General features: G+C 45.4%; 1 protein-coding gene across 1 annotated transcript in view; it reads right to left on the bottom strand.

Moving 5' to 3' along the window:
• Window positions 1–11,087, bottom strand: part of fndc3ba (fibronectin type III domain containing 3Ba) — a 130,239-nt gene that overhangs the window by 25,718 nt on the left and 93,434 nt on the right. Inside the window, exons 15-16 of the mRNA XM_037695282.1 lie at window positions 10,553–10,771; window positions 735–901 (exon numbers count right to left, since the gene is read on the bottom strand). Of these exons, the coding sequence (XP_037551210.1) occupies window positions 735–901; window positions 10,553–10,771 (386 nt within the window). The remainder of the gene's footprint in view (window positions 1–734; window positions 902–10,552; window positions 10,772–11,087) is intronic.

Genomic DNA, 11,087 nt, shown 5'->3' with positions numbered 1-11,087 from the left:
TATATATATAAAGGCGTTTTACACCTTCCCACCTTCTTGTAATATTCTGAACAATGTTTCTAAACTCTAAGCTCTCTAAAAGAGCACAGAATGTCATGATTTCAGCTCCCTGCCTCCTCTCTGCCACAGCTGCACTCTGCACTCTTGGCCACGCTCACTTCTCTGCTGCAGAACGGAGATCGACGAAGGAGGAGGGAGGAAGAGCTGCAGGAGGAAGTTTCTCCTGCAGTGTGGGCTGCACACAGGTGCAGCAGGTGCTAAATAATTCAAAATAATTCATTTAAAATAAATTCCATGTTGATTGTGCGGCTCATCCACCAATCAGCCAATTGTGTGTCATGTCCAATCTTATTTTGAAAAACCGCGATAGTGTGAGTCTGCGAAAAATGAACCGCGAAGTAGCGAGGGACGAATGTAATACACATGTGTTTTCCAAAGTCAGATCGCTGTGGCAGTTGTTTTGAACTGGGTCAACTCTGAAGAATATCAGACACATTAACAGACAGACACACACACCCACACAAAAGCATTGTCTGCCATCACCTTTTGGCAACAGGCAATTAAACCTTGCCTTACATAAAAAAATGTAGACCTTGATTGAGAACCATTTTGACTCCACACCTTGGAGGATACTCTGTTCTTCTCCATTTACAGTAAATATCATACCATGTAGACAAAAATGAAGCAAGATCCTAGTAAAGATGTTACCTTGACCAGTATTAAGACATGTTTACCTTTGAGGGCAGGTGGAACAGACTTGGTTGTGCAGAAAGTATACATGTCAGAGAATGGACCCTCCCCGGCGTCACTGATGGCCTGTATTCTGAAGCTGTAGCTGCAGTACTCTATCAGTCGCTGAACCTTATAAGTATGGCTGGGACCATGATAGATTGTCACAAACCTGAAATACAGAGAAACACACAGAGAAATTACAAAATGCAGGTATTACCAATCTGGATGGGAAGGAACAGAAATCTTGGCATAATGAAAGACTTTTAATTGGCAACAATAGGAGAAACTGGAGACCCCATAGCACACCGAAATATTATAGGCAGAAACATGGGTGTGCTATGGGGTCTCCAGTTTCTCCAATTGTGGCCAACCTGTACATAGAAGAGGTAAAAAAGAGAGCCTTGACGTCCTTTTCAGGGACACCACCAAGTCATTGGTTCAGGTATGTTGATGACACCTGGGTTAAAATTAAATCTCAGGAAGTCCAACATTTTACTGATCACATACACTCTGTAGATAAATATATTAAGTTCACATAAGAAGATGTAAAAATTGACTGGGTTTGTGGTACACCTCAGTTTGCAAATGTCCTCTATCAGAGACTGAGACCTCACAGTCTAAGAAAGCCAGCCTGTCAATTTTTACATCTTCTTATCACACAGACCAGTGTTTGCAATTTGACTCCCATCACCCTTTGGAGCACAAGTTAGGAGTAATCATGACTCTGTACCACAGAGCAGACAGCATCCCCACTAACTCAGGAGCCAGGCAGAAGGAGAAATCCCACACAAGACAGACTCTAGAAAAATGTGGATATCCTAACTAGGCCTTCCTGAAAGCAAAGAAGAAACCCAAACAGGACTCCAGTCAGCCATCAGGTGACAATGAGGAAACCCAGACCCAGACCAGTGGTCATTCCGTATGTTGTGAGAGTTTCAACAGCGTCCCAGTGGCTTTTAAACCCCCAAATACATGGCGGCAAAGACTGGTTCAGCCCAAAGATCCAGACCCCAGCACAAACAGAGTAATATTGTGTATGCTGTTCAGTGTCAGGAGGCTGTGATCAGTCTTACATTGGGGAAACTAAACAGCCACCGGCCAAAAGGATGGCCTGGCACTGAAGAGCAACATCATCAAGCCAGGACTCTGCGGTCTACACTCATCTCCAGGCCAGCGGTCACTCTTTCAGGAATGAAGATGTTCACATCCTTGATAGAGAGGAATGATGGTTTGAGTAGTAAAGGAGGCCATATTTGTGAAAATAAACCGTCCATCATTAAACAGGGGTGGATGCCTCCGTGTTCAACTGTCCCCCTCTTACAATGCTGTTATTGCTAGTATCACTCAGCCCCCTGTGAATAACAAATAGCCATCAGTGTGCTAATGATCCATCATTAGGCTGATGGTCCTTCTTGATCATTGTGCGGAGAAACTTCCGGTAAGATGGCGACCATGTACATGGCTTGCAATCCACCTCTGCTGATGGTGTTTGGATTATTTTAGTTTTGTTCGATTTTTATCTGTGATATAGACTCACTGCAGATGTATGACCGACACCGGCTTCTGGATCTTCGTTTTTCTGTCATCGATGTTGCTTATTTGGAACATTATGAGCATACCTCTGGACACCCCCCCCCCCCCCCTACACACACACACACACACTTTCCTCCCTGCTGGCAGACGTGCCAGCTTACCTCCGCTGCGCTCCTCACCTCCCTGCCCGGAGACATCGCTTCAGACGCCGGGGAAAACTTACTGGGCGGCTGGTAAAGTTTAAAGCCCAGTGCACTGCATCTTCCTCTTCAGCTGGTGGTCATGGTTTCCATCACCAGCTTCCCAAGTGCCCGGACCAGGTAAACAATGGGAGATGTCAGCTGGTGCACAGCTCAGACCGACCCGGAGGGGCTGTTATTGAAAACCAGTGGCCATTGGCGCACGCAAACTTCACCGCTGCTCGCTCCACTTTGGACAGTATCCGGATGTGTTTGGTCAATGCAAGATATGTTACCAACAAAACTTTTATCCTAATGGACTACTTTCAAGAGCTCAAGTTGGACTTTTTGTGCATCACAGAGACTTGGATGTCTCCGGGTGAGTCCAGCACCTTGACGGAATTATTGCCACCAAACTGTCTGTATTTTAATGCGCCGAAGGCCATCATGGTGGTGGATTATTAGCAATATTCAAACCAACTTTTGACTGTAAACAACTGCCCATCCCAGTTTCCCGCACCAGCTTTGAGCTGAGCGTCTTTGAGCTGAGCGTCTTTGAACTCGGCCATTCGCCTCCAACGTTATTTGCACTCATCTACCGCCCACCTCACTCTAAGGATTTCATAAATGAGTTTTCTGACTTCTTAGCTGAAATCACACCAAGATATAATCTTGTTTTCATTTTTGGGGACTTTAATTTGCACGTGTGCTGTCCTGAGAAGCCCTTGGTTAAGGACTTTTTAGATTTATTGGACTCTTAATCTAACTCAGCATGTAAACGGTCCTACCCAAGAGTGAGGACATACACTGGAGCTTGTTTTAACTTGTGATGTGACTGTTAGTAATCTTGAAATTGGTGATAATGTTTTTTCAGACCACATGCCAGTCCAGTTTGAGTTCACCCTCCCCCATCTAACTCCTAAGCCGTGCATTCCTGCACGTCGCAGCCAGACCATCAACCATTTCACTGCTGCACGTTTCACAGATGTTTATAAATGAAATAATAATTCAGCCCCCAGTGTTTCTCATTACCACTGAGGAGCTGACATCCCAGTTCAACTCTGTCTGCTTAAAGACTTTGGATCATGTTGCGCCTGTTAAAACCAAAAACTCAAAACTCAGAGTAGAACCTTGGCTGAGTGACGTCACCAAGGCTGTTTGGAGGGCATTAACAGAGTACTCGAGTAATCTACACATCGATTGCTAGGACATCTATCGATGTTAAAAATGTAAAGTCGGGTATCCGTAGTGACGTCATATTATGTGACCACGTATGACTGTAGGGGGCGGTGCTGCACTGTTGCAGGTCACAGAGTATGGTGTAACACCGGGTCCAATCCACCAGAACCAGTTTTGGTTTAAGTTTAGTTTTTGACGTGCTGCGTTTCTTCACGTTTGCAGTTTAATAATAATAACTAATAGTTTATCCTGATGCATGCTCAATAATCCAGGTAGAAAAATCCAAAAAAGTTCAATCTGGTCCTCTGGACATTCAAAAAAACAAAAAACAAAACAAAGCAAAAAAATATAGAAACGTTTTGTCTCTCATCCAAGAGACTTCCTCAGTCTGAGGTGCTGTTTTCAGCTCAGTCTCTTAAAAAGCACCTTCTCAGAGTGGATCAACCAGTTTGCTGCTGACAACCAAAACCAGCTGATCACATGCTCAAGAAGGACCATCAGCCTAACAATGGATCATTAGCACACTGATGGCTGTTTACTATTCGCAGAGGGCTGAGTGATACTAGCAATCACAGCATTGTAAGAGGGGGACAGTTGAACCCGGAGGCCTCCACCCCTGTTAAATGATGGACGATTTCTTTTCACAAAGATGGCCTCCTTTACTCCTCTCTCAAACCATCATTCCTCTCTGTCCAGGATGTGAACATCTTCATCCTTGAAAGAGTGACCGCTGGCCTGGAGATGAGTGTAGACCGCAGAATCCTGGCCTGATGATGTTGATCTTCTGTGCTGGGCCATCCTTTTGGCCAGTGGCTGTTTAGTTTCCCTGATGTAAGACTGATCACAGCCCTCCTGACACTGAACAGCATACACAACATTACTCTGTTTGTGCCGGGGGACTGGATCTTTGGGATGAACCAGTCTTTGCCGTAATGTATTTTGGGGTTTAAAAGCCACTGGGACATTATGTTTAGAAAATAAACGTCTCAGTTTCTCTGATACTCCCTCAACATACGGAATGACCACTGGTCTGGGTCTGGGTTCCTCCTTTTCACCTGATGGCTGACTAGAGTCCTGTTTGGGTTTCTTCTCTGCTTTCAGGAAGGCCCAGTTAGGATATCCACATTGCTCTAGAGCCTGTTTTGTGTAGGATTTCTCCTTCTGCCTGGCTCTCGAGTTAGTGGGGATGCTGACTGCTCTGTGATACAGAGTCCTGATGACTCCTAACTTGTGCTCCAAAGGGTGATGGGAGTCAAACTGCAAATACTGGTCTGTGTGGGTGGGTTTGCGGTACACCTCGGTTTGCAAATGTCCTCTATCAGAGACTGAGACCTCACAGTCCAAGAAAGCCAACTTGCCATTTTTTACATCTTCTCGTGTGAACTTGATGTATTTATCCACAGAGTTGATGTGGTCAGTAAAATGTTGGACTTTCTGAGATTTAATTTTAACCCAGGTGTCGTCAACATACCTGAACCAATGACTTGGTGGTGTCCCTGAAAAGGACGTCAAGGCTCTTTTTTCTACCTCCTCCATGTACAGGTTGGCAACAATAGGATAAACTGGAGACCCCATAGCACACCCATGTTTCTGCCTATAATATTGCTTCCCATATGTGAAGTAGGTTGACTGCAGGCACAGTTTCAAGAGTTGACACAGTTGTTCTGTGGAAAGCGTGGTCCTGCTGCTCAGAGTGGTGTCTGATTTTAATCTTAAACTGACCACCTCTACTGCATCATCAACAGGAATGCACGTAAAGAGTGATGTGACATCAAAAGAGACCATTGTTTCATCAGTCTCCATGATGACATCCCTCACCTTATCCACAAAGTCCATGGTGTTCTGTATGTGGTACACATATGGTATGGTATGTGAGCAGCTGGTTTTGGTTGTCAGCAGCAAACTGGTTGATTCACGAGAGAAGTTGCTATTTATATAAGACTGAGCTGAGTACAGCACCTCAGACTGAGGAAGTCTTTCAGATGAAAGATGAAATGTTTCTACAAATTTTTTTGTTTTATTTTGTTTTTTGAATGTCCAGAGGACCAGACTTAACTTTTTCTACCTGGATTATTGAGCATGCATCAGGATAAATATAACGTTGCTACTTTGCAGATTTCAATTATCGTGTTCGGAACATAACCCCCGTGACAAACGAGGTTCTACTGTATAAACATGTAGAGCAATTAATAACAGCAGCAAAGAGAGTGAATGTGGTCAGTTTGTTCTCCAGTACTCCAGCAACTATAGCAGTATAACTAAGGGATAGCTCAGGAAACCCAAGCCAAACATAACTATTGTATTAATCAAAAAAATAAAGTCTTAAGCCTAGACCTAAAAGTGGTATCAAAGTGGATCTCATTTTGACAGAAACTGAAAGTTAGTACTAAAAAGGAGGAGCCTGATAACTGAACCAATGATTACTTTGAGTGTTTTATTAAAATCTGTTCACTCCATCTCCATCTTTTACTGCTTATCCATAGTCGGGTCGCAGAGGCAAAAGGTTCATGGGAGAAACCCAGACATTCCTCTCCCAAGCGATGCTGTCCAGCTGTACACAGGTTCATAAAATATTTTGTTAACACAACAAACAAACAAACGCATACACACATGCACAAGTTAAAACATTATCACCCTTTAGCTTTGGGGGGCAGATAAGAAAACCTGTTCTAGTCTGCCAGGATAAATCATCCATCCATTTTCCTCCGCTTATCCGGGGTCGGGTCGCTGGGGTAGCAGCTTAAGTAGGGAGGCCCAGACTTCCCTCTCCCCAGCCACTTGGGCCAGCTCCTCCAGGGGAATCCAGAGGCGTTCCCAGGCCAGCCGAGAAACATAGTACCTCCAGCATGTCCTGGGTCTTACACTGGGTCTCCTCCCGGTGGGACGTGTCCGGAACACCTCACCAGGGAGGTATCCGGGAGGCATCCTAAACAGATGCCCGAGCCACCTCAACTGGCTCCTCTCGACGTGGAGAAGCAGCGGCTCTACTCTGAGTCCCTCCCGGATGATCGAGCTTCTCACCCTATCTCTAAGGGAGAGCTCAGACACCCTGCGGAGAAAACTCATTTCGGCCGCTTGTATTCGAGATCTCGTTCTTTCGGTCACAACCCAAAGCTCATAACCATAGATGAGGGTAGGAATGTAGATCGATCGGTAAATTGAGGGCTTCGCATTTTGACTCAGCTCTCTCTTCACCACGACAGACCTATACAGCGCCTGCTTCACTGCAGACGCTGCGCCTATCTGCCTATCGATCTCACGCTCCATTTTTCCCTCATTCGTGAACAAGACCCCAAGATACTTGAACTCCTCCACTTGGGACAGGACCTCCTCCCTGACCCAGAGAGGGCCCTCTACCCTTTTCTGGCTCAAGACCATTGCCTCGGATTTGGAGGAACTGATCTTCATCCCGGCCGTGTCGCACTTGGCTGTGAACCGCTCCAGCGAAATCTGTAGATCACGATCTGATGAAGCCAATAGGACCACATCATCTGCAAAAAGCAGAGAAACAATCCTAAGGCCACCAAAACAGATCCCCTCAACACCTTGGCTGCGCCTAGAAATTCTGTCCATAAAAGTTATGAACAGAATCGGTGACAAAGGGCAACTTTGGCGGGGTCCAACTCTCACTGGGAACATGCCCGACTTACTGTCGGCAATGCGGACCAGGCTCTGACACCAGTCATACAGGGACCTAACAGCCCGTATCAAAGGGCCCGGTACCCCATACTCCCAGAGTACCTCCCATAGGGTTCCCTGAGGGACGCGGTCGAACGCCTTCTTCAAGTCCACAAAGCACATGAAGACAGGTGGGGCAAACTCCCACGCACCCTTCAGAACCCTGCTGAGAGTGTAGAGCTGGTCCAGTGTTCCACGACCAGGACGAAAACCGCACTGCTCCTCCTGAATCCAAGGTTTGACTATCCGATGGACCCTCCTCTCCAGAACTCCCGAATAGACCTTACCAGGGAGGCTTAAGAGTGTGATTCCCCTGTAGTTGGAACACACTCTACGGTCCCCCTTTTTGAATAGGGGGACCACCACTCCAGTCTGCCAATCCAGGGGAACTTCCCCCGATGTCAATGCAGTATTGCAGAGTTGCGTAAAACAACACAACCCTACAACATCCAGAGCCTTAAGGAACTTTGGGCGAATCTCATCCACCCACGGGGCCCTGCCACCGAGGAGCTTTTTAACCACCTCGGCGACCTCAGCACCAGAGATTGGAGGGCCCGACCCAGAGTCCCCAGGCTCTGCTTCCTCAGTGGAAGACGTGCCGGTGGGATTGAGGAGGTCTTCAAAGTATTCTGCCCACTGACCCATGACATCCCGAGTTGAGGTCAGCAGCACACCACCCCTAATATAAACAGTGGATAGGGGACAAGAATCGCCTTGAAGCCATGCAGAAGTCATTCTCCATGGCCTCTCTGAACTCCTCCCATGCCCAAGTTTTTGCCTCAGCGACCACCCGAGCCACATGTCACTTGGACTGTCGGTACCCATCAGCTGCTTCTAGGGTCCCACAGGCCAAAAAGGCCCAATAGAACTCCTTCTTCAGCTTGACAGCATCCCTCACCGCTGGTGTCCACCACCGGGTTCGAGGGTTGCTGCCGCGACAGGCACCGACAACCTTGTGGCCGCAGCTCTGGTAAGCCGCCTCAACAATAGAGGCATGGAACATGGCCCACTCGGGCTCGATGTCCCCCACCTCCCCTGGAACATGTTCGAAATTCTCCCGGAGGTGGGAGTTAAAGCTCCATCTCACAGGAGACTCTGCCAGACGTTCCCAGCAAACCCTCACAATATGTTTGGGCCTGCCAGGTCTGACCAACATCCTCCCCCACCATCGGAGCCAACTCACCACCAGGTAGTGATCAGTGGACAGCTCTGCCCCTCTCTTCACCCGAGTGTCCAAGACATGTGGCCGCAGATCAAATGAGATGACGTCAAAGTCGATCATCGAACCGCGGCCTAGGGTGTCCTGGTGCCAAGACCACATATGGACACCCTTATGCTTGAACATGGTGTTTGTTATGGACAATCCATGATGAGCACAGAAGTCCAACAACAGAACACCACTCGGTTTCAGATCAGGAGGGCCGTTCTTCCCAACCACACCCCTCCAGAGCTATCACCTTTCTATCATAAACTAGTCTGCCCTTTGAAATCAAAAAGGCAATTGTATGCAGACAGCTGCTCAATGGATTTTTAAAATAATTCTTCATAAACCCTAGAGATGGTTGTGTGTGAAAATCCCAGTTCATCAACAGATTTTAAAATATGAAGACCAGCCAATATGGCACCAAGAACCACATCACCATTAGAGTTACTAAAACTCCATTTCTTCTGCATTCTGATGTTCAGTTTGAGCCTCAACGTTTAGAAGAACATTTAGTTGCCTAAATTTATTGAGTTGCTGCCATGTGTCTAATTGAGTTAACAATGAACTTAAAAGGCTCTGGGAGTTTAGATGCATTTATGTGGCACTGTTACAGCATCACATACAGGGCTGGCATAGATACTGCAATGTTTTGAGTTGTTTTTCCTGTGTGGATGAAAATATTCTAGAAGTTTTTTTTATTTTTTTTTATGCCAACTTCATGAGAATGGTTTGAAAAATAACAAATAATGAGATTGTTGCTCAATTCTCCATGGTGCACAAAAACAATTTCACAACAGTGTGTCCAACATGGTCACAGATGCATATAGTGAATATATGGCAGACAGAAAGGGTAAACAAATTGGTGGAAAGCACAAGTTTTTACTTTTTTTGGGCTAGTAAAGAGTGCCAGTTTTCATGCTTCTGGTTGTAAATTGTGTGTTACATTAACAGATCACAGCCGGCTGGATGTGTTCCCATCTGTTGCCTTCTCTTTGTACTATGACTGGGTTGCCAAGATACCTGGTTTCCAACTTGATACCAGCCTAGTTGTAATTTAAGCACAAATGTTTACAACCAAAAGGTAAAAGGGCTGCAGAAGAAGGAAGCAAAAAACTACCATGTGTACAGACAGTCAACTGAAACAAGAAAAAAAATTATCTTTGTTAGGATTTCTGCTTTTGGTACAATATTTAAGAAGAAAATAAATCTGTCCTCTTGCAATCTTTGTAAATGTGTATTTAACTCAATGTTTGTGGTTTTATTCCAACACTTTCTTTGCCTTCCAGGCAGCTAATTCTCTACATGTTTACCTTGTTCTCTCTCTTGTCTGGCCAGCTGGTTAAATGGAGGGTTGATTATTGGATGCTGTTTCCCATTTGGTCACAAATGTCCTCAGCATGATTACTCCCTGGAACATGTAGTTAAGAGTCCACACACATGCAGATTTCCACAGGTACCTCCAACTACACTTCTACACACTTCCTCAGCTTCACATTAGGCACTATGGTTTAATGAAGAGCTGCTGGGTTAAGGAGTCCAAGGAAATTAGTGCAGCAGGCGACCAAAAGCCAGGGTAACAAATATGTTTAAGGCTCTATCACATTGATTACCGGTAGTTACTTTGCAAAGGACAGAAAGCAAGAGTAACTAAAAATATGATGTTCTTAAATATGTAACTTTTGTGGTGATGTCAACCTTTAAGTCGGATGTTTTACTTTTTATTTTTTCTTAATTCATTCAACTCTATCTGGATGCCATCCAGAAGCTATCTGGAGCTTTACAATAATAATGTGTTGTGTTGTCATCATTGTATGTTCCCATACAATGGCAAAATTGGCTCTCTGTGTTTAACCCATCCACCCCCAGGTGGTGCAGTGGGCAGCTATTGAAGGCGCCCGGGGAGATTTTAGGGGTAAGGTGTGCTGCTCAGAGCACAGAGTCTGCTGCCCTGCCGTCACACCATATATTAGAAAGCTCAAAGCCTAAACAGACATATTATGTGTACTGGTGTGTGTGTTTTACGTAAGCGTGTACGTGTGTACTCCACCTGTGGTTCTTGTCCTCCATTTGTAGTGTATAGACCATGTCATCAGCAAGCAGGGTGCGTATGTGTCCAAAGTTCTCGCCCCACTTGAGCTTCAGACTCTGTGGGCCAGCTGCTGAGCATTCAAGAGGGGGCGGGGCTGGGGGCAGGGGGCGTGTCTTTGCGAGGAGTGACATACTCATGGGACTGGAGCCAATGGTGTTCACTGCCTGGATTTGCACTCTGCAAATAAATGAAATAGTGAGAGATGTTTAATTACACCCTAAAAGTTACCATCTTCAACTGAATGCAAGAAAATGCAAAAATAAGGTTAGAAACATGGTGGCAAAATGAAACAAATAAATCACAATTTGAATCTTAATGTGACTATATAAAAGGATTGTGATGATAAGCTTAAATTAAACTAAATTGTTATGCTGATGATACTCAGTTATATTTGTCCATGAACACTGATGATTCTACTTCATGTCTTGAAAACATAAAACATGGATGACCCTTAATTTTCTGCTGTTAAACTCAGACAAGACAGAGGTTTTGG

Source organism: Nematolebias whitei, chromosome 21 (genome assembly GCF_014905685.2).
Source record: "Nematolebias whitei isolate Nwh7 chromosome 21, NemWhi1, whole genome shotgun sequence".
Classification (NCBI taxonomy): domain Eukaryota; kingdom Metazoa; phylum Chordata; class Actinopteri; order Cyprinodontiformes; family Rivulidae; genus Nematolebias; species Nematolebias whitei.
The sequence above is the reverse complement of the archived record's forward strand: the minus strand, read 5'-3'. Positions and strand labels throughout refer to the sequence as shown.